At 54.2% G+C, this 21,422-nt stretch overlaps 10 protein-coding genes across 10 annotated transcripts; 7 read left to right on the top strand and 3 right to left on the bottom strand.

The window, feature by feature from the left end:
- Window positions 1-32: 32 nt before the first annotated feature.
- On the bottom strand, window positions 33-3,063 carry BDZ83DRAFT_720815 (uncharacterized protein; the record flags this gene model as incomplete). The annotated part of the gene is made up of 3 exons (XM_060512307.1): window positions 33-42; window positions 1,253-2,640; window positions 3,031-3,063. The coding sequence occupies 3 exons, from the start codon at window positions 3,061-3,063 to the stop codon at window positions 33-35; spliced, it is 1,431 nt and encodes a 476-aa protein (XP_060363371.1).
- Window positions 3,064-4,862: 1,799 nt separating this feature from the next.
- On the top strand, window positions 4,863-7,578 carry BDZ83DRAFT_393275 (uncharacterized protein). The gene is made up of 2 exons (XM_060502804.1): window positions 4,863-6,586; window positions 6,659-7,578. The coding sequence occupies exons 1-2, from the start codon at window positions 4,900-4,902 to the stop codon at window positions 7,261-7,263; spliced, it is 2,292 nt and encodes a 763-aa protein (XP_060363370.1). The 5' UTR covers window positions 4,863-4,899; the 3' UTR covers window positions 7,264-7,578.
- A 314-nt stretch (window positions 7,579-7,892) lies between these two features.
- Window positions 7,893-10,313, bottom strand: BDZ83DRAFT_702536 (FYVE zinc finger protein; the record flags this gene model as incomplete). The annotated part of the gene is made up of 4 exons (XM_060511461.1): window positions 9,801-10,313; window positions 9,724-9,746; window positions 8,813-9,663; window positions 7,893-8,758 (listed from the first exon to the last, which is right to left on the bottom strand). The coding sequence occupies exons 1-4, from the start codon at window positions 10,077-10,079 to the stop codon at window positions 7,893-7,895; spliced, it is 2,019 nt and encodes a 672-aa protein (XP_060363369.1). The 5' UTR covers window positions 10,080-10,313.
- A 580-nt stretch (window positions 10,314-10,893) lies between these two features.
- BDZ83DRAFT_581096 (siroheme synthase) lies at window positions 10,894-11,890 on the top strand (the record flags this gene model as incomplete). The annotated part of the gene is made up of 3 exons (XM_060505425.1): window positions 10,894-11,004; window positions 11,147-11,628; window positions 11,695-11,890. 3 exons carry the CDS (start codon window positions 10,894-10,896, stop codon window positions 11,888-11,890), a joined length of 789 nt encoding a protein of 262 aa, XP_060363368.1.
- A 1,179-nt stretch (window positions 11,891-13,069) lies between these two features.
- BDZ83DRAFT_581171 (kinetochore complex Sim4 subunit Fta1-domain-containing protein) lies at window positions 13,070-14,341 on the top strand (the record flags this gene model as incomplete). Its single annotated transcript, XM_060505432.1, has 1 exon — window positions 13,070-14,341. One exon carries the CDS (start codon window positions 13,070-13,072, stop codon window positions 14,339-14,341), a length of 1,272 nt encoding a protein of 423 aa, XP_060363367.1.
- A 1,072-nt stretch (window positions 14,342-15,413) lies between these two features.
- BDZ83DRAFT_720811 (family 10 glycosyl hydrolase) lies at window positions 15,414-16,533 on the top strand (the record flags this gene model as incomplete). The annotated part of the gene is made up of 3 exons (XM_060512306.1): window positions 15,414-15,863; window positions 15,929-16,163; window positions 16,238-16,533. The coding sequence occupies 3 exons, from the start codon at window positions 15,414-15,416 to the stop codon at window positions 16,531-16,533; spliced, it is 981 nt and encodes a 326-aa protein (XP_060363366.1).
- Window positions 16,534-17,314: 781 nt separating this feature from the next.
- On the top strand, window positions 17,315-18,634 carry BDZ83DRAFT_753666 (uncharacterized protein; the record flags this gene model as incomplete). The annotated part of the gene is made up of 1 exon (XM_060514377.1): window positions 17,315-18,634. One exon carries the CDS (start codon window positions 17,315-17,317, stop codon window positions 18,632-18,634), a length of 1,320 nt encoding a protein of 439 aa, XP_060363365.1.
- A 48-nt stretch (window positions 18,635-18,682) lies between these two features.
- BDZ83DRAFT_793738 (uncharacterized protein) lies at window positions 18,683-19,435 on the top strand (the record flags this gene model as incomplete). The annotated part of the gene is made up of 1 exon (XM_060515790.1): window positions 18,683-19,435. One exon carries the CDS (start codon window positions 18,683-18,685, stop codon window positions 19,319-19,321), a length of 639 nt encoding a protein of 212 aa, XP_060363364.1. The 3' UTR covers window positions 19,322-19,435.
- On the top strand, window positions 19,433-19,699 carry BDZ83DRAFT_626747 (uncharacterized protein). The gene has a single exon (XM_060508586.1). The coding sequence runs from the start codon at window positions 19,451-19,453 to the stop codon at window positions 19,673-19,675; it is 225 nt and encodes a 74-aa protein (XP_060363363.1). The 5' UTR covers window positions 19,433-19,450; the 3' UTR covers window positions 19,676-19,699.
- A 445-nt stretch (window positions 19,700-20,144) lies between these two features.
- Window positions 20,145-21,071, bottom strand: BDZ83DRAFT_720810 (acetylxylan esterase A; the record flags this gene model as incomplete). Its single annotated transcript, XM_060512305.1, has 2 exons — window positions 20,145-20,588; window positions 20,646-21,071. The coding sequence occupies 2 exons, from the start codon at window positions 21,069-21,071 to the stop codon at window positions 20,145-20,147; spliced, it is 870 nt and encodes a 289-aa protein (XP_060363362.1).
- Window positions 21,072-21,422: the final 351 nt, after the last annotated feature.

Here is a 21,422-nt window from a genome sequence, read left to right as displayed (position 1 = left end):
ACTGCCTCTCGATCACGACATTTGAGGCTCTGCTAGTCTTTCCTATCGTAATCTCAGTCATCATAGAATCACACTAGCAAGCATCTTGTACACTTGAAGATGGCATCTATCCGACACGCCCGCCGGGAGGGTAAGGCACTCCATCCCCAGAACGACGGTAGATGGACCGAGGACTAACACCCCACTAGACATCCCCACCATCCTAAGCCTCATCAAAGAGCTCGCAGACTACGAGCACGAGCTCGACAGCGTCCTCGCCACAGAAGAGACCCTCGGCGCCACGATCGCCTTTGCGCCCTCGTCACCCCAGACGACAACCTACACGCCAGGCAAACCCCAAACTGAGCCCACGTCACCCTCCAAGCCCGCGCGGTGCCTCCTCCTCTTCAACGAGGCCGGCGAGGGCGTCGGCATGGCCCTTTACTTTTACAACTACAGCACCTGGCGCGCCAAGCCGGGTGTCTACCTCGAGGACCTCTACGTGCGTCTCTCGGAGCGCAAGAAGGGCTACGGCAAGCGGCTGCTCGTCGAGCTGGCCAAGGAGGTCGTCGCCATGGAGGGCGGGCGGCTCGAGTGGTCCGTCTTGAAGTGGAATGAGCCGAGTATCAAGTTTTACGAGTCCATTGGCGCAAAGGCCATGAACGACTGGGTCGGCATGCGCGTCGATGGCGACGCCTTGCCGAAGCTGGCTGGCTTGCTTGATTCGTGAGGAGAGCCAGTCTCTACCGAAAGAAAACATATAGTTACAATCATATAATACATCGTTCAAGTATGAAGACCAGTAACGCAGCTGCTCCGGAGGACGCCTTTCTGAGATGCTCCGCCTCACCATCTGTGGCATTCATTTGCCTGTAAGGAAGATGATCCGACCATTCTAGTACACAGACTCTCGATATCTTGGCATTCTAGCCTCCCTGGGCGGCTTTGGCTTGATGGATATGTTAGAGGCGGCTTGGCGTCTGTCGTACCAATGACTTTGTCCGCCTATTTCGAAGTCAAAGATGCTCGCCTCGAGTCACTCGAATTGGTGTTGTCTGTGCCTCGCTGCCTGTAATCTCTGGACTTGGAGAACTTGAAGTTTCCAAAGCTACCTGCCGTGCTGTCGACTTGACGTGGAGGTCTGGATGGCTTGGAATGCTTAAGGTCACGAGGCCTTGCTTCAAAGTCGCCATATGTTCTGGGCTTTTCGGAATCAGGCGACTTAGGCCGAGGCTCGCCAGTCGTACCGGCTTGACCACCAGAACTGACTTGCTTTGCACTTCTAGACTGGGCTTTCTCATCCTCAGGCATAGTGCTGCTCGTCTTTGGAGACTCGTGTCGCTCTGGTTTCGGTACGCGGCCTTGAGCATCGACGCCTTCGAAGAAATGATGATGCGTCGCAGTGACCACAGGCAGTTTTAGTTCCACACGACCCCATACAGGCCTTGCCGCTTTGCTTTCGACCCCCTTCATGTACGAGCTTGCCTGCCACATCTTGAGATATTCGCGCCGCACGGCGCGCTTGGAGAAGGCGCAGCGTTTGGCATTTTTAATTCCAAGCCGATCTCTCTTATCATCCTGTTCGAGAAGGAGGCGACGGGCTTGCGAAAATGGCCCGAGATCCTTCTTGCCAGTGAGCAATTCGAGCTTTCGCTGAGTTGGTCGTTCGCTTTCGCGAACAGGGATATGGGCGGAAGATTGCCACTCCCACGGTTCCCACGGTTCCCGCGATTCCCATTTGTCTCCATCGTTGTCAGAGAGTATCGAAGATCGCTCGCTGATCATGGCATCTTGAGGCTCTTCGACCGGGCCGCCGGCGATAGGCCTTCTTTTCAACATCCTGTACATCTCGGGAGGCGCCTCTCCGGATGCGAGCCGCTCTAAAGACTCCCAATCTGCTTGTGATACTGGAGGCATGATTTTGTCGGCCTGGGCCTTCCAGAACTTTCTTGTGAGTTTCGTTACTCTCCGCAATGCGACTGGACGGCCCCAGCCGTCCTTCTCGGGTACATCTTTCTCTGGATCAAGATCGCCGATTGTGCCTCTGGGAAAGGCGGCGCCCGTGGTATTACGCTGGTGACTCTTTTGCGCCCTGAGGTATCGATCCAGCTTGGGCAGGTCCCAATTTTCTTCCATGGGACTCAGATGTTGCCGAAGCCAGGGCGTGGGCTCGTCCCAGGTATATTCGCGATTCCAAGGGTGAATTTTGGCACGCTTCTCCATCGTCTTTTTGTGCAGTGCCTTTTTCTTTGCAAGCTCTTCTAGCTTGGCAGGGTCGGCCTTGGGGTCCGGCGCCTTTTGGACAAATAAGGCCATAAGCTCGCGGCGGGATTTGCCAAGTCGGCCAAAGGCATGCCACATGACACGTCGTAGACGGGCTTGATCGCCTTCAACGGCAGCCTGGAGTACAGGAACCTTGTGTTTTGCGTCGGCAAGGACCTTTTTGCGCCGGTCCTCCTCCCTTTCTCGAGCTTCTGCTGGATTGAGGGACTGGGGAATATTGAGCTCGCTTTCTGCCATTCTGTCTCGCTCGTCTCGAAAAGCAGTCCGTATGCGATGGTCGAGGAAGGGTCGTATTGAGGGAGGAAAGTAGGTAGCAGAGCGCAGCAGGTGACGGTAGACATGCAACGGCTGCACTGGCCGTGGCAGAGGTATTCGGGTCTGCATTGCGGCGGTATCGGTGAAGGCCGTCGTCGCAAAGGACGGGACGGCGAAAGAGGGAGGAAAGGTCAATCGAAAGGTGAGGAGGTTAGGGCGAGACTGGTCTTTTCTTCATCGTGGTTGTTGCCAGGCCGGACATAGACGCATGTGCGATGTCGAGCAGGATGCATGCAGATGACAATGCAGAGGAGCATCAAGCAAGACAGGTCCTGTACCGTCCTTGCGCCGCTGCTGCCCGTTGGCTCGTTGGTTAGGCTGGGCTGAGACCGACTGGCCCAAGCTCCAGAGGTGGGGCCTTTCTATCCGGTTGTTGCTCGGATTACCTCACATTGAACATGAGATTTCACACAAAGACAAGTGAGGATAAGTACCTTCAGGAACCTTCCTTACGGAGTAGAAATATGGGAATAGTGACATGGCCATTGTCCAAGAGTGAAAGTCTACGAACTCCATTGAATTGCCTACCTACGGGTTACGACGAAAGGAAGTACTTACCTATGGTACTTAGAGGCTGACGAGAGCATGGTGAGTGCAGTAGGGAAGATGAATTATTACTTTTACCCGTGACTGAGAGGGTACCTATGGTACACGTCGCATTGTATGAAGCCGATGTGGGAGGCTTGACATGAGCGTTTTGACTGCCCCTCATGCTTAAGTTCCATAACCCCTCTGGGCGGCGGGGAGATGGCAGTCCGAGACGCGATAAGAGGTCTGATAAGTGTGAATGGAATGGAGGCAACGCATGGTGTGAGTCGAGAGCGAAACGCGTCACGCCCTTTCCTTCCACTTTCAAGAACGCGTTGATGGGGAGCAAGAGCCCGGGGGGACCTTCCGCGCCAGCGCACAGTCAGCAAGATACGCTCCCAGAGTACCTTGTGTGCTTATGTAATACAGAGTTGACAGAGAGACTGGTGGACTGTGCATCTCGCTTAACAAATGGGAAAGCACCAATTCTCCCCTCCTCACTCGTGCCTCCCTTCCTAAGTTCCCGCCCTTGATTCAGCCATCTCCCCCTGTTCCTTTCCACACTTCCAGGTTTCCAGTGCACAGCGTGCGTAGGTAGGTAAATTGAGACGCGCGACACGCTCACATCGCAAGACACGCCCTCGCGAAACAGACACGTCCCCAACACCGTTAATTGAAATTCCCATTTCGGGCCCAGTGCCGCGGGCCCTTTTTCATTTTCGGACCCGGCAACCAAAGCGACGAGCACTCGCAGTTGTGAACTCTGTCAGATATCCACTTGGCTCTCCAGTTCGCCGTTGTCTGGACGCTCCAATCTCAACCTCATCCCTCTTCCTTTGGTGGCACTTTTTTGCGCCTTTCTGAACCTCAAATCCACCGCCTCTTTTTGCTCTTGGCTCCAACCCGAAAGACACCTCTCTCTCCCTTGGAGAATAGCCGCCTACCACCCAAACCTCGCCTTTGCATCCTTCCATTCACAACCCACGACTCTGCTGCTGCTGATCCCTCCAGCTGCCCTGCTTTATCTTCCATTCTCCGTCGCTGCTGCTACCTACGGTATAGCTACTGCATCCGCATAGTATACGACCCAGCACACCGCACACAAAGCATCCGGTCAAAGGTGGCGCAACGCAAAGCACCGCAAAGCAACGCACTGCACAACGAGCCCCCAACCAAAGACCAAAGGGAACAAGACGGCCGCGGTTGCACGCATTCCGCATTTCGAATCAGCGCAACCCTCGAATCCACCCTATACTCTCCTCACCTTCTCGACCTTTACAACTACAAGGCCAAGCAGTACCTCTCAACGTCGATTGATCGCCTCACGTGTTGAGAGCTCCGTCAATCTACCTCCCCTCTCCCGCATTTTCCGCCTACCGATCATATCGCCTTGCCATCCGTTGCTCGCTTCCAATGTGCTAGCGCTGGCACATGTCTTCGACCACCCTCATAACTAGCCAACCCTCCCACTCCCTCAATTCCCGCCGCAAATCCTCCTTGTCCACCGCCCGACACCACGATAATCGCGGGAATCCCGCTTCTACAGCAGTGATGCCTTCCGCATCCCAATCACAGCCTTCATCCCAACAGTCCTTCACAATGAGCCAGCAATCTCAGGGCGGCTACCGAGCCTATGGAGGGGACTCAAGGCTCGCCAATGAGGCCCCGCAGATTTACAGCGTAAGTACCGGTCTCGCTTGTGCTCGCGCTACCCGAATGTCGCAGTTCGCCATACTAGAGAGTCGCACTGACAAGCGCAAATAGGCCGTCTATTCCGGTGTCGACGTCTACGAGATGGAAGTCAATGGTGTCGCCGTTATGCGCAGGCGGCAAGACAGCTGGCTCAATGCCACACAGATCCTCAAGGTCGCCGGTGTCGACAAGGGAAAGCGCACAAAGATACTCGAAAAGGAGATCCAAACCGGCGAGCACGAAAAGGTCCAGGGAGGGTATGGAAAATATCAGGGCACCTGGATCAAGTTCGACCGAGGCGTTGAGGTCTGCCGTCAATACGGCGTAGAGGAGGTCTTGCGCCCCTTGCTGACGTACGACATGGGTCAGGATGGAGGAGTTGCCGGCCGAGGAGACTTCAATACCCCGACCAAAGAGCAGGCCATGGCTGCGCAGAGGAAACGAATGTACAATGCCGGGAACGAGGCAAGGACCAACGCCATGGCCGGTCTCAACGGCACCTTTTTCAAAAATATTTCGAGCACTGCGTCGCACGCTGTCGCTGCTATCAGTAAGGCACGATTCGACTCACCTGGCCCGAGAAGCCGTAATGGACCGACCAAGGCACCCAGCTTCAGCCGCCAGAGCTCTATGCAGAACGGCGATGACTTCCCCGGCAACTCCCAGCAAAGCTTCGCTTCCGACTACGGTAACCAGAACGACTCGGCATACTCGACCCAACAAACAAGTCAGCAGTTCGATGGCCCAGAGCCGCCTAGGAAGCGGCAACGTGTGACCATGACACCGCAAGACAGCTTTGGATACAACAATAACTCTATGGAGATGTACCAGAATCAGTTCCCCGGATCGCCCACAGAACCCAACGAATCCTTCATCTACTCTCAGGCCAACGTTCCGCCACACGACGGCCACAGCCCTCTGAGCCCCCTACCATTCGAAATGTCCCCCGATGCGGAAGCTAAGCGTAGCATGTTGATGAGCCTCTTCATGGATTCGGCAACCTCGGATCAGTCAAAGCATGAGATGCTGCGGACATTAGCACCCATTGAATTAGACATGCCTATTGACCAACAAAGCCACACTGCCCTGCACTGGGCGGCTACGTTATCACGTATGTCTCTCTTGCGGGCCCTGATTGCAGCAGGAGCCAGTCCTTTCCGAGTCAATGCCTCTGGAGAGACCGCTCTGGTTAGGGCATGCGTTGTGACGAACTCCATGGACCTGGGACAGTTCCCCGATCTCCTTGATGTTCTCGGAAGCACTATCGAGGTCCGCGATAGCAAGGGACGGACCGTTCTGCACCATATTGCCATGACGAGCGCCGTAAAGGGCAGAAACGCGGCAAGCAGGTATTACCTCGAAAGTCTCCTGGAGTGGGTCGTACGACAGGGCAGCAATCCCAACGGGCAACTCACTGCCAATGGAAAGGGAGAAAGTGCACCAGCCAGCTCACAATCCCAGCCATCATCACAGCCCAAAATGGGTATCGCTCGCTTCATGTCGGAGATTGTCAACGCCCAAGATCACGCTGGCGACACGGCCTTGAACATCGCAGCACGGATAGGCAATCGAAGCATCATCTCACAACTGCTCGAGGTCGGCGCCGATGGCGAAATTGCGAACCGCGCTGGTCTGCGACCTGTAGACTTTGGCATTGGGGGCGAACCTGCAGATGAAACTTCCAAGATCATCAACGGAGCTAATGGCAACGCAACAAATGGAGATGTCGAGAAGAACGGACTCGTCAGCAGTGAACCGACAAAGGAAAGCAGCGATGACATTATTTCATGTGAGTCTCATACCAATACCCCCAGTCCTCCCTCCTCTCTTCTACCGGATCACCAAACTGACAGTCCATCAGCAATTACACATCTTCTCACCGAAGCAAGCTCGACTTTCCAGAGCGAAGTGAAGTCGAAACAGGCCGTCATCGAGTCTCTCCACACCACCCTCCGCACAACATCAGCCCAACTAGGCGAGGCCAAGAGAAACCTCGAAGCCATGCAAGCAACTTTGCGTAAACAGCAACTCGCGCGGCAAAAAGTCTCGAATCTGAGCCACGCCCGCGAAGAAGAACAAGTGCGCCTCACGCAGGAACAGAACCGGGCGGGACGAACGAATGCTCTCTCGTCTTCATGGGAGACGGAACTCAGCGCCGCGCTCGAGACGGCCGGCACGAATGGCGAGGGCGGCCTTTTGCCCTCGGCGGCGACCCTCAAGGCGAGATTGAGCGCCGTGTCGGCAAGACGAGACGTCACGCGCAAGATGGCGGGTGCGCTCAAGGGTAGGAGCAAGGACCTCGAGGTCAAGTACCGGCGCGTGGTGGCCATGTGTACGGGGGAGCCCGAGGACCAGGTCGATGCTGTCGTTGATGGTCTGTTGAGGGCGGTGGAGAGCGAAAAGGGCGAGTTGGAAGTTGAGCGTGTGAGGCGGTTCCTCGGTGGCGTCGAGGGTGTTGTGCACTAAGATGGATAGTTGGCGGCGTCGCGTCTCAACAGGGTGGAAAGAGAAGAGAGAAGTACTCTTTAGGAGAGAGAGTTTTGTGAGGATATTGTCATACCCCCCCATGTTGGAGAAGCATCCTTTTTTATTATTTTTTTCCCACGCCAATTCGACCGTTTTGGCAAGTATTCATATATTCGAAAGAGGAGGGGTGGTTTTTTGCCAGGTTTATTTCACCCAAAGGCGTTTTGAGGCAGGGGAGGCGAATAAGGAGATGCGCGCGCGAGGCTCAGCTCAGGATATCATGATATTGTTTATTCGTCTTGCCATACGAGACAAGACTTTTCAACGATTACAAGTCTTTTTCAATTTTTAGACTTGTTGAAGTTTTCCAACACGTCCTTTCCTGCCTAAGCTATCTTGTGAATGCTTTGCCCACCTAGTCGAAAAAGATGAAATATCCCAGTGGTGGTGGTAGTGCCAAGTTTCTTGACTTTGTTTGTCCCCATCCCCCCCAAAACGCCTTGCAATGCTGCTGTGAGATTCTGAACATGAAACACTGAATCGCTTCTCCTTCTCCTCTTTCCTTTCTTCCTCCCTTCCTAATCTTTTCCTGCTTTTGTCTTTCCCAGCCAAGGTAGTTGTGACAGTCCTCACCGCGCCAGGCCAGACGCATAAAGGCCCTCCCATCGTTCCTCAACACCGCCCACCAACTTTTTGGCCCGCTCAATCTCCTTGTCCAGTTCTTCCACATTGCGCGTAAGTGCACTAACCTCCTCAAACCGTCTCGCATCCCGAGCAGAGTCCACCATTTGCTGCACCATGAAGCGCTGCTCTTCCAGCACCACCAAACGCTCGCGAGCCTCCTTCTCTTCCGTTTCGAGTGCTGATACGGCTGTGCTCGTCTCGCTTGCCTGGCTTGCTGTTTCGGATTCAGCAAGCTCCTGATTACGGAGGGGCGATAGGTGTAGGGATGATGAGGACCCGTTCACGCTACCAGACTGCAAAGCTCGGAGGCGAGACGCCTGTGATGATCGAGAACGTAGGATTTGCGGTACCGATTTGAGGGTCAACATATGGGTATGCAAGAACGTGGAGGCTGCAGCGTAGACGGCTTGCTGTAGGCGAAGCTGCGTCTTGGAGGTAGTCTTCATATCACGGAGTCGACGGGCGGCCGTGTCGTACTTGGTAAAGGCATCGGTAAGACGTTTCCGAATTTTAGAAGCCTCCTGAATCTGGGCATGTGTGGGAGGCGGTTTCGATGATTCGACCCCATCGTCCCCCTCTGGTTGGAGAGCAAGTAATGTTCGTTGGAAGATGGGCATAAGCTGGCGAATACCGCGTTCGAACTGGCGCAATGTCTCATATGCTCGCTGGTCAGCTGGCTTGTGGGAGATGGTCGAAGCAAAGTCGCGTTTTGCAAAAATTGTGTGATTGCACTCGCGACACATGCGAACGTCGATGCTCAGTTGGCCAGGCTGTGCCGCCGTCGGGGGTTTCTCCGTTGCGGGGCTCGTAGCTGAGACTGTTAGGCGCGATACTCGTGATGATGGTGCCGTGGATTGAGACTCACGGCTGGCAATGCTCAAGCCCACTTCACTCGAGCAACCTGTAAGTGGATCGGCGCAGACCACCCTGCCACATATCCGACAGTGGTGTCTTCTAAACGTCCAAGATCCAAACTCTTGTTGGCAATATGGGCATTGCGTGACGGAGGCGTCATCCTCCCAAGTAACAACCGATTGCTCAATCACTTTCCTCTGGTTCTTCTGACCGGCCAAGACAGCGACAGGCGACAGCAGACTTCCTCCGTTTGTCGTGACATCTTCGGGCGCATTCGCAAGCAATTGCGTCAGCTTGGTTAAACGCTTTTCCAGCCTAGCCACTTCAAGATTCTGCCTCTCCACCTTCTCCCGTCGCATCTCCGCAAATGTCGAGGTGTGGTCAATCAGGACACCGTTGTGGTCGTTGTAGCCATCTCTCGACTTGTAACACGTCTCGCAGACTCGGACCCAGTATCCCCGCACGGGGTCGTGCTGGGCAGACCTCGACAACTTCATCTGGTACATGGTATGCTCTTCGCAGAATAACCTGCCGCAATTTCTACAGTTGATGCTTCCATTGACAGCTCCGAGGCCTTTCCCGCACGTTGGGTCGGTGCATCGGTCGTTGCTCGTTTGGCGTTGCCAATGCGATCGTGTAATGAGCTCGTCCGGGTCTATCGGCCCCTCAATGAGCTTCGCAGTCGTAGGCGGGGCAATGGGCAGGGACTCGTTGGATTCGAAGACGTCGAGACCTCGCAATTTTTGGTTGATGATAGATAATGGTTGGAATCGTTTGGCCTTGAGCACCTGCTTGTCGAACCATGTGCGCACCTCATCTTGTTCGACTTCGGGAAGTTCTTGGTGGTTATCGTCGATGTGTCTGAGGAGGGAGAGTCAGAGACTAGAGTTCAGTGTCGCAAGGATGCAAAGCCAAATTCACCTATTGAGTTGAAGCAGCGTTAACTGGCATGTACCGTTAGTAGGCTTCTCTCATTCATGGCAATAGGTTGAACAGACCATTTCCTCTTCACATATTGGGCAGACTAGCTTGGAGCTGGAAGTAGCGGCTCTGGAGGGGCCTCCAACACTAATGTTTGATCCAAGATCTTGGGCAAAGTCGGGCAGAGGGCTCGAGATGGGAGGCGAGGCCGAGGAGGAGTTGAGCGACAGAGTGCTTTCTGAGGGAGCAAAGGGACTCGGTGTGCGTTGGTGGCCGTTGATGGCGGGAGATGTGGGAGGGGCGAGGCCTTTGCCGCTGCCCAAGATGCGGCCGCCTCCCAGCTTGCGGCCGGACATCGTGGAAGACGGGAGGACGATAGCTACGAGACCATGAATCGGAGGTGGAAAGGAGCGGACGTCGATGTTCGTTTTCTTTGGTTGTCTCGGCGGGGACGGGAGTTCGAGCGTGTCGGAAGGGCGGGTGGTTCGTTGGTGTAGATGGCAGATGGCAGACGCAGGTAGCAAGTGCAAGTGCAAGCGCAAGAGCGAGTGGTTCGGGGCGGTGGTTCGTCTTCACGGGTGACGGCCCCGTCACCTCAGCTCACGGGCACAGTGGAGGGCAGGTTAGTTCCAGTTCCAGGTGCAGTTCCAAGTCGCAGGTTCCCGCGCAGCCCGTCAGGCCTCTTCCCTGCCAGGGATTGGAGAGAATCAGCAGCAAAGCGGTGGGCGGACGGCGGGCGGGAAAGGCAATGGCAGGCAACTGGCAGGGCGGTGGGAGGAGGACGACAGGGGTTGGGGAGCAACGCATTCGGCGGGATTTGGAGACCGGGACGCTAAAGACCTGCGCTAAAGGCTGCGCTACTAGAGACACGCGCTGACCAGGGCCCACAGACAGGGGAACGGCGGGGCAGCCGGGTGCCGACTGATACAGCAGTACTTCTTTCAAGACGTTAGGGAGGTGTAAGAAGAAGTACAAATCTATCGTGCAGACCGCCATTGCGTCCCTCGGCGTGGGGACGCCAGCCTTATCGACGGCCTTTGCGCCTTATCGCCCCGACCTGGCAGCTGCATCTCTCCAAAAATGCTGCCCAAAAAGTTGCCTTCGTCATCGAGTACTCAAGAGTCAAAACTCGTCCCATAAACCACCAGCCTCACCATACACACACACACCATGGCCGCCAAGTCAACAACGAAGAAGTTCCCCGAAGTCAAGGGCGGAGGCAGTCTGATTCTGGCATGGCAGATCAAGGGAAAGAAGGTTCTGGTTGTTGGAGGAGGCGAGGTACGTTATATTGCACAGCCCATACGGCTGCATCTCCGCGGCGTAGCTAGAGCTCTCTGCTGTACCAGAAATGACTCTTCCCTCGTGCCATACCATTGCCGTCGTGCTGTACTGGCGAATGCTGATTGTCTGCCTGAAATAGGTTGCCGCCGGCCGGATCCTCAACTGCCTCGATGCCGATGCCAATGTCACCGTTGTCTGCCCCGCCTCTGGCCTCAATCCCGAAGTAGCACACCGTGTTGAACAAGCCCAAGTTACCCACGTCGACCGTCTTTTTGAACCCTCCGACCTGGATGGCGCAGCCATGGTTCTTGTTGCCATTGACGACCCGGCCGCCTCTACGGTAATCTGGAAGCTGTGCAAGGAACGCAAAGTGCCCGCCAACATCGCCGACGTACCCCCAGAATGCGATTTTTACTTTGGCAGTGTCCACCGTGACGGTCCTCTTCAGATTATGGTCAGTACAAATGGCAAGGGCCCTAGGCTGGCTGCTATCATCAGGCGGCATATCGCAAAGTCGCTTCCCAAGAACGCCGGCAATGCTATTGAGGCCATTGGTACACTTAGGGCGAAGCTGCGCAAAATCGCTCCGAACTCGGAGGAAAGCCCTAAGCGCATGGGCTGGTACGTCTGAACCCTTGTCTGGAGAGTTCTGCCTTACTGTCAGAGATGCTTACGATTGAGCAATAGGATGATCAAAGTCAGCAACAAGTTCGACTGGGAAGAGATTTGCGATCTTACCGACGAGGACATGGAAAACCTTCTTCGATTCTATGCGACAAACGAGGTCCCTACCATCGACGACCTCTTGGCCATGAGAGAAAACCCTGGCTTCAACAAGATGGACGTGTTTGACGGGTCCTTTGGTTTTTCCGTAGGCGCATGATACATACCAAAAGACATGTACATACCTTGTGTACATACATACCGGATATGGGTGTTTGAGCGATATTGGGCGTCATTTCATTGGAGTTATCTAGAGTGCTTCATTGGCGACATCTCACGACATGAAAAGGGTTTTGAAGCTAAAAAGGGCCGGGCGCAATATGGCATGACTGGCATAGAATCGTGGTTTGGAGCAGTGTACCATACGGAAAGCAGACTAGAAGGCGCGTCATCGCCTTCATTGCTTTTTGACCGAAATAAGAGTTCAGAAAGTTATGTTGTACTTTGCGAAGTGTGGTCTAACGAGCACTGGCCGGGCTCGAATTCGAAATGCAGGATACATTACTCATAGTAAGGCTTGTACGAACTGTCATCTCCGACGTTGTGCTGCAAGTCGTCGTGAAGATATTCAACAGTGGAAGCGGCTGGTCTGGTGGTGTTGAGTAGCTTCCGCCCACTTTTGAATGCCGGCAGGCTCGATTGTGTCCAGCTTTGCGAGTAAACTTGACAGTATATCGACTATGATCGGGGATTCTTTTATTATGAGACTCTATGAGACGTGATTTCGATATGACCACCCTGGGTGTTTCCATCCCAAAGCCGTTCGGGGTGCAGATTCCGGAGCTGGCGCCGATAGATCCACAAAACCGGCACGGCGTGCAGGTGCTCTGTGAGGTACCTGCCTCCGGGTACCTTTCGCCGCTGCGCCTTGTCCGGGAAATCTGCATTTACCCTACATCCTGCACACCATTACTTTGGGCGAGGTTCCTCCATCACAATACAAGAATCTTCATTCCAAGTGTATCGGTACATCTTCCTGCACACATTCATCTCTATCATCATTGCAGGCATCAATATTCTGTCTGCCCATGCCTGAGTGCCCATCGCCAACTGGCCCCACAGCAGCTTCAGCAGGCCATCTTCCTTACTTTCTACACATCACAGCTACCTCGCACACAGCATCTGCGTGCTACCGCGAAGCCGACAATCAACAACATCGATACAAATCGGCAGACGACGCGTAGTCTATTCGAGCAATTCCCACGAACTTGCCATCATTCGAAAAAGTCGCAGAACCAGCCAGTGCGAACGCGTCATCTTTGCACCAATTACCAACTTGAGACATCGCTGCTTCCGCACCTATTCCCCGAGTCGCCAGCACACTCGCCGGCTCATCGCCATGCCTCCTCGCGGTCGCCCTCGTGCGGCTGCGGCTGAATCCGATTCTGAGGTGCTTCCCGACAGGCCGTCCCCATCGTCCCTCGAGGATCGCGAACCGCCTCCTCCCTTCTTCAACACCACCTTTTCCACCCACCGCGCATCGCCGCTCTACGTCGGCGCCAACACCCTGAGCTTTCCTCAATTACAGGCACTGTCGCAGCGCTTACGCGACACGCTCGTTGGGGACGTCGTCAGAGGTGTACAGGTCGGGCTGGAGGGCAGCGACAGCTCTTTGGGCCGCGCTGGTCCACTGGAAAAAGTTGGCATTCGATGGGTTGGTGTTGAAGCTCTGCTAGGCGGTGCCGACGATACAGACCCCGATCTGAGCAGGGACCTTGGCGGCGATGCTATCGAGACCGATGATGCCGTCCGCAAAAAGAGATGTCTTATCTTCGAGATGAGGTACGAGAACGCGCTGTGCACAGCTGTGCTGCTACCATCGATTTCCGAAAAGACCGCGGAAGAGTCTACAGCCGGACTGCAATCGGCCAACAGCCTCGGTGTGCCCGGGTTGCTCGCCAGCAGCGGCTCAAAAGATGACAGGCACTTTTTGCATCTACCTCTGCTTCTCCTACGCATGCCGGCACCTTTGAAATCAGTTATTGTCGACTTTCTGTCAAGCACATTCGACTGCCGGATCAGTCCTTTACGCTTGGGTACGAAAGGCCTGACTACGGCATGGGAACGATGGATCGAAGATGCTGGTCTCCCCTCACAAGGCCCTCTGGCAAAAGACATGGTCTTGACCCTGGGCTTCTACATACCACCCGCAGTGACCACAGACGGCACCGACGAACAACCTCCAGACGGGCTTGGAATCAAGTCCATCGACATCATCATACCGGCCGAGGAGCTCAAGAGGTTTGCAAAGGAAGGGAGATCCCTTACGAACCCGGTAGCTACCAACAAGGCAGGGCTCACTCAAGGCTACCAAGACGACCCGAGAAAGAGAAAAAAGCTCGCAGGCGGCAAGGCGAACGAAGGATGGGGATGGATTGACGGCCAAGGACAGCACGAAGAAGCCTTCTTGCATGCTTTGGGCGCCTACTTGGAAAAGCATCTCGCCCTTAATCTCTTCCATCCCGGCGTCAGAGTCACCAAGATTGCTTGCGGCGGGTTCGTGCTTTCAGAGGGGCGCGTCAAGGTGTTTGTGCCACCTGGCGACGATGAGGAGGTTTTTGAACCGGTCAAACATATGATCAGCGACCTCATTGCCAGCGCCAACTCCTGATTCATCAAGGCCTCGATGAACCAGGTACAATTAAGAACAAGGCCGACAACCTTGTGCTTGCATCAGGGTCTCCATCATACGCTTGAGAGCGGTCCAAAGGACGGAACTTCGATTTCAAGGCACGATTGCTATCCATACCTCGACTCAGTAAGAGCGGATGTGAGGTACTTCCCATAGCCTTCGGCCTTCCAGGGATGGGATCCTCAGCATGAGGGATTATGTGCCCCTCAACTAGACCAAAAATCCCGGGAAATAAGATCAATCTACAGCAATCTAGAACAATTCCCCGGCTCTATGGCGTATACCGGTCATCCGAGAAGCTGCAGGATACCGGTACCTCAACTAGCCTGGAGTATCGATTGGAAGGCCCGTCATAAGCGGCAGTGGTGGTCAAGCCCCTAGGATTTCACTGGGTACGCATCCAACAAGGGTGGCCTTTTGCAGCTACCGAGGCTCGCTAAACTCGGATCTCGCGAGTTTCGGATGCTACCTAGGCGCCTCATTTCAGCCGCCCTTAGCAATAACTTGCAATCTATCCGAAAAGCACGAGACCACTGCATGGCCAACTCGCTGCCACTGAGTGCGTCTTGCGATGTCCACATCCATGACTAGTCCTCATGGGTAATGTCAATGCCGGATGTCACCCAGGGACTACTAACACATTCAGCCGCCATCTACCATGCTTATTCCCCGCATTACCAGGGGAAGTGCCTTTTTTCCAGGCCGGCTGGTATCCGCTTCTTACACGATCAATAACACCTTCCGTGTCATTACGGCTTGTTACCACCGAACTTGGATTTCCAGAATGGGCTGAGATCCTAGTCTCTACATTTGCGAGCCTCTCGTTTGGCTCGGGCCGTGCCCGGATAAGCAATTTGGATTATGGTTATTCTGTAGTAGTAGTTTAAGCAAATGAGCGGTCCTTCATCTAAGGTTAAGCCATGTGTGTTGGCTAGAGAGCCTCCATCTATCCGAAAGCACGAATGCCAACCCTATAAGAGCGACTAGTCAAGACAATGGAATACACCATTCACACCACCCACGTCCACTCTGTTCCATCACATCGCTCACAATGAAGTTCTCCTCGAGCCTCGTCTGCCTCCTGGCACCCATCACCGTCCTCGCCGCTCCCCTCGAGGAGAGGCAGGCCTCGCAGTCCATCGACAAGCTGATTAAGGCCAAGGGCAAACAATACTTTGGCACCTGCACCGACCAAAACCGCCTGACCGCTGGCAAGAACGCCGACATCATCAAGGCCAACTTTGGTCAGGTCACGCCGGAGAACTCGATGAAGTGGGATCAGATCGAGCCCAACCGCGGCCAGTTCAATTGGGCCACGCCTGACTACCTCGTTAACTTTGCGCAGCAGAACGGCAAGCTCGTTCGCGGGCATACTCTTGTGTGGCACTCCCAGCTTGCGGGCTGGGTGAATAACGTCCGTGATAAGGCTGGTTTGACGACTGTCATTGAGGATCATATCAAGGCTGTCGTTGGCCGGTACAAGGGCAAGATCTACCATTGGGTGAGTCTACGTCCCTCTTCTTCTTCTCTCTGGGCAACCAACTTTACTGAACATGGTATGGATAGGACGTTGTCAATGAGATCTTCAACGAAGACGGCTCGCTCCGTTCCTCCGTCTTTTCGCAAGTCCTCGGCGAGGACTTTGTCGGCATCGCTTTCCGCGCCGCCAGGGCCGCGGACCCCAATGCCAAGCTGTACATCAACGACTACAACCTCGACCAGGCCAGCTACGCCAAGACTCAGGCGATGGCTCGCAAGGTGAAGGAGTGGATCGGGAAGGGCATCCCCATTGACGGTATCGGTATGTGCTGAAGCCAGCCCAATAGATCCTGACTAGGTCATCACGCACGAATGCTAATAGAGTTTACTCGCCAGGCTCCCAAGCCCATCTCCAAGCCAACCAAGGCGGCAACGCCCTCGGCGCTCTGCAGACCCTCGCGGGCAGTGGCGTCAAGGAGGTCGCCATCACGGAGCTGGATATCGTCGGCGCCAGCACTGCCGATTACACTGCTGTGACAAAGGCCTGTCTGCAGGTTCCGCAGTGTGTCGGTATCACGGTCTGGGGTGTGCGTGATCCCGACAGCTGGAGGGCGCAGAATAATCCGCTCTTGTTCGATGCCAACTTTAACCCCAAGGCAGCTTATAATGCGGTCGTTACCGCTCTGCAGTAGGTGTTCTTAGTCAACATGATCGTGCTTCTTATTGGGCTGTTCGGTCTCTGTCTTCATGTACCAATTGGAACTTTTGGCACCTGTGCCGTATATAGGACTACCTTACGCTATGATCAAATTTGAACTTCACATCTTGGTCCTCGTTTCGGCACTTGACACTTAGACACGGCTGTGAAATGTGAAGTCTCGGTTAAATGCAACATGTTTGAGATAAACAAATGGACTTGTTGAAAGCGACGTCTGCTCTCAGGCCACTACTAAGACAACGGTTACCACTCTGTCACTTTGAATTTCTTGAACCGCGCGACTCCAACTGCCATCCAACGTGTACCGCTTCGTGCCTCGACTTGCCGCGTTCAGGACCCGGCTGTGTTGCAAGAGACTAGCTAAGTGACGCATATTGGCTTGCCAGACTATTCAATTAAAGCTCTATCAATATTCTCAACCATGAAGTTCTTTGCTCTGAATGCATGGTGGCGTAATCTTGCATGTAGCCATGTACACAGAACTAGCAAACAAATCCTTTGGGACTGTCCGATAAGAAACTCGGGTAAGCGCCCCCGAACGCCGTAGGTGTCGGTTGCGACCGTTCTTGTTGGCTTGGTTTCGAATCTCTCTCCATTTCATTTGGCCTTGATGCTTTCGAATGCTGCCGACTGGGACATCGCATGCAGTATTGTCATGCGTCGAAGTAATTGACACCTGATATCGATTTGTCCTGAAACATTCGTTGCCCACCTGAGCCTCTACTCATGAGCTTCTGGGCATATCTCTCGAAGCCATGGAGCCCCAGAACCCTGCCAAGAGGACTAAGCAAGAACGAACCCTCATTGGACTCGTTCGGAATGCCGCTGAGTCCACATCCCAGTCAATTATAGCCTATAGATCAGAAGAGACCGTGGAAGATCTTCTGCCGACAGTCGTGTTATACTCAGACTTGTTCTGCCTGGCTCGTGCAAATGCTCAGACCCTGCAACGTCTCTGCCTGCCATCTGATAGTAACGCCGAAGAACGACGAGTTGTTCTGCTGTGCCTCGACAACATTTTGGACACCATCATCTGGCTTTGGTCGGCTGTGATCGCGGGACAATTGCCGGCAATCTCAACACCGTTGGTTCTTGAGCCTGAACGATCAGAGTACCTCTCACATCTACGCATCCTATTGAGGGACCCGATATGCATAGTACCTCAGTCTCTATCAGGCGCAGACATGATACAGGACTTCACTACGATGTTGCCGGTTAGAAAGACAACTTCCCAAAGTCTTGCTACCATGAGTCGATCAATGCCACTGTTACCTCTACCTGAATCTCTCTCCCCCTTCGACCCGGCGGTCTTGATGCTGACATCAGGCACGACTAGAAGAGCTAAGGCCGTGCAACTCAGTCATGCCCAAATACTGTCTTCACTAGAAGGCAAGGCCATGTCTGTAAGATCCCACAACGGCGGTCCCTACCTCAAATGGATCGGCATGGACCACGTAGCATGTCTGACCGAGATTCATCTCCTCGCCATGTATACGGGTCTCTCCCAAGTGCATCTTCCGGCGGACGAGGTGCTGTCCAACCCTGTGCAGCTGCTGAACATAGTCAGCCGCCACCAGGTTTTGCGAACCTTTGCCCCTCATTCTTTCTTGGCGAAACTGTCCAGGGAGCTTACGTTGGGACAATCCTCGTTGCTAGATGGAGATCTAGATCTTGGCTGTCTGCAATGGCTTGGCTCGGGTGGGGAGCCAAACACGGTGGATGTCTGCGTGATACTCCAGACCCAGCTCGAGGAGTACGGTGCTTGCAAAGACATCATCGTCCCGGGGTTCGGAATGACGGAAACTTGTGCTGGGTGCATCTACAACACGGACTGCCCGACGTACGATCGAGGACAAAACCACCAACATGTTGCCGTTGGCAAAGGCATCTCTGGACTACAGCTGCGAGTGAGACTCTTAGATGGCAATTATGCATCTTTATTTGCAAATGCCGGCCAGTTTGGGCTTTTGGAACTCTCCAGCGACGTGGTATTTGGCGGGTACTTCAACGATCGCGACTCTACTGCGGCTGCGTTCACAGAAGATGGCTGGTTCATTACCGGCGACCTCGCTTAAGTCAACCACGACGGTCAACTAATCCTACAGGGGCGCTCAAAGGATACCATGATTATCAATGGGGTAAATTACGCCCCAGACGAACTGGAACACCATTTCGAAAAAGAGTTTATTCAAGGAGCAGTCCCGGGCTTTTTCTGCTGCTTTTCCACTTTACCTCACTCGTCCGACACAGAGGAAATTGTTGTTGCTTACTTGCCATCGGTTGAGGAGAATGATACCCGAGCCCGGATCGGAACTCGCGATAGGATAGTCGATGTTATCGGCTTGCATACATCTTCGTCTGCCATCGTTCTACCTCTCACGGTCGTTGATCTCAAGCCATCGGCACTAGGAAAGCTGCCCAGGGGCGCAATCAAGTCGGCTTTCGAGAAGGGTGCGTACGCCCAGCAACTGCTTGAAGCAAATGAAGGCTACAGAAGAGAACTTGACCTTGCAGAGGAGACAGTCTCTCCTCTTGAGAAACTCATCCGTCACGAAATACATGAGTATTTCCAAGTCAAAGGGCCGTATCTCAGCATCGGAAGATCTATGTTCTTGCTCGGCGCTACGTCAATGGACCTCATCAAGATTGGGCGTCTAATTTCGAACCGGCTTCAGTTACGAGAAAGACTCACGCTCAGCCAGGTCCTGAGAAACCCGACGCCTCAAGGCCTAGCTATAGCGATTGAGGGCGACCATCTCTGAGTCTTCAGCAACTCGGATCGTTGGCTCGAGCTAGGCCTCGGCGAGGAGGAGTACGTCAAGTGGGCAGATATGGCATCTTCGCTCCAGCACCTGACTCGAGACTACGAACCACGGGGAACGATACGCAGAATGGACGTGTTCGTCGCAGACCCTCTCAAAGAGATGGCTGTTGACCGTGAGGATTGGGTTCAGAATAAGCTAAGCCGGTGGCAAGAGTTCGCGAGCGATGTGCAATTTCATGACGTTCCGGGCGAGCATTACTCCATCCTGGACGAGACCAACGTGTTGCGGTTTGCCGAGAAGCTGAAAGAAGTCCTGGAAGCACGAGAAGGACCGCTACGTCGTGAGCTTTAGTGAAAGTTTCTCCTGCAGCTCTTTGGTCCGGATCAACGCTCAATACGTGAAGCGGAACGCTGTCAACTTCATGGACGGGAAAGTAGCGGATATGCGACTTCAACATTTACGAGTAAACCGCAACACCCCTGTTGGCTTTTCCGTTACGCCGCATCGAGGAGTCACGGCCTCCGGTTTCCTTCAGAGAACCGGCCTCATAGCCGGCGGGTCTGAGATATTTTATCAATACCGGCCCGGTTCTTAATCATGCTTCCGGTCCGTCAATGGTGGATAGATTGTCCCCGCGGACTACGTTTCTCCGCGGGAAACTTCATAAAAGAGCTTCCAAAGCTCACATGTCGGAGACAGTGTACGTAAAGACCGAAGAGGTATGATAAAAATACGATAAGCGCTAGTTATTTACTGCCACAGCGGCGGCCGAAGTTTCCTTCAAACTATATCCAAGAATACTCGTACGTGTTGGGAACGACTACAGGCCGAAAAACTTCATGTCATCGTCACCCCGAATGGGCACAGTGTGTCCAACGCCAACAGCCCAAACACCCGTGAGGTGATCACCGAACACATCCGTGCGATAGTTGGCAATAGGTGTGTTCTGAGAGGAAGTGATAGGCTTATCCGGGTTGTATCCAAAGACGCCGGACCACTGCTTGATAGTCTCCTGGTAGTTGGCGTAGTTGAGCGTGGTGTCGGTGCTGCCGTGGTAGATCTGCATGCGGGGGCGGGACCCCGTGTAGCCGGGGTAGGCGTCGTAGACCCATTGGGCCCAGCGTGCCGGCGTGGCGATCGATTGGCCTGAAGAGCAGGTGCTGTTCCAGCCGTTGACGGTACCGGTGTAGAAGCAACCGGCCGGGACGCCGTTGTAGACGATGCCAGCGGCGAAGACGTCGGGGTACGTGGCGGCCAGCACGTTCTGGTGCGCGGTTAGTCACTCGAGCATGGTTTCGTTGAATTGCAGTTGTTCACTTACAGTCATCATGGCGCCGGAAGATGAGCCGGTGACGAAGACCTTCGACTTGTTGCCATTGTACTTGTTGAGAGTGTATGAGACCATGTTGGCGATGGAGTTGCTGTTGGCTCCTCCATTGTGCGTGAGAGTTGCCTTGGAGGAAACATCCCAGCAGGTTCCCGAGTACGGCGATTCGGGGTAAATGACGATAAAGCCCTTTTGATCCGCGAGTGTCTTGTAGGGGCTGTTGTTGTAGTAGGCTTGAGCGGTACCGGTGCAGTAGTGGATGGCCACGACCACGGGAGGGTTCGCCGCCAGCTTGTCGGGAACATAGATGTACATCTTGACGCCGCTGGGATTCGAGCCAAAGCTGGTGACCTGCTGCAGCGACGCGGCGCTGGCAGAGGCGGCCAGGCCAAGGGCAGAGAGAATCGTGCTGAACTTCATAGCTGCGATGGACTTGCTATAACCAAGTGCGATGCTGATTCTGTCTCTCGAGGACGATCTTGGGTTCGTTCTTGAGCAACTACTTATAGTCCTAGGGAACGAAGGCGACGAAGCTGTCGACAGAGCTCACTGTGACGCATCTGGCAACTTTTGTAGACTTCCCTTCAGCCGCTCGTGTACAGCACCAAGGGGGCCGCATGCACTATGTGTAAAACCCGGTGATCTCGTTACCCCACATGTAAGGTAGTGTTGAAGAGGGGCCCATCATCGTCAATTTAGCCGGTTGGATGGGGGCCGTGCTACATCCATGTCTCATCCGAAAGCGAAAGGAAACTGGTTCATCTGGAGTTG

This window comes from Colletotrichum acutatum (assembly GCF_030867785.1).
Source record: "Colletotrichum acutatum strain CBS 112980 chromosome Unknown BDZ83scaffold_67, whole genome shotgun sequence".
Classification (NCBI taxonomy): Eukaryota; Fungi; Ascomycota; class Sordariomycetes; order Glomerellales; family Glomerellaceae; genus Colletotrichum; species Colletotrichum acutatum.
The sequence above is the reverse complement of the archived record's forward strand: the minus strand, read 5'-3'. Positions and strand labels throughout refer to the sequence as shown.

Coding starts and splice junctions, on each gene's coding strand:
- BDZ83DRAFT_393275 (XM_060502804.1), top strand. CDS start 4,900: ATGGAAGTCAATGGTGTCGCCGTTATGCGCAGGCGGCAAGACAGCTGG. Junction 6,587..6,658: donor CAGCGATGACATTATTTCAT/GTGAGTCTCATA, acceptor ACAGTCCATCAG/CAATTACACATCTTCTCACC.
- BDZ83DRAFT_626747 (XM_060508586.1), top strand. CDS start 19,451: ATGGACGTGTTCGTCGCAGACCCTCTCAAAGAGATGGCTGTTGACCGT.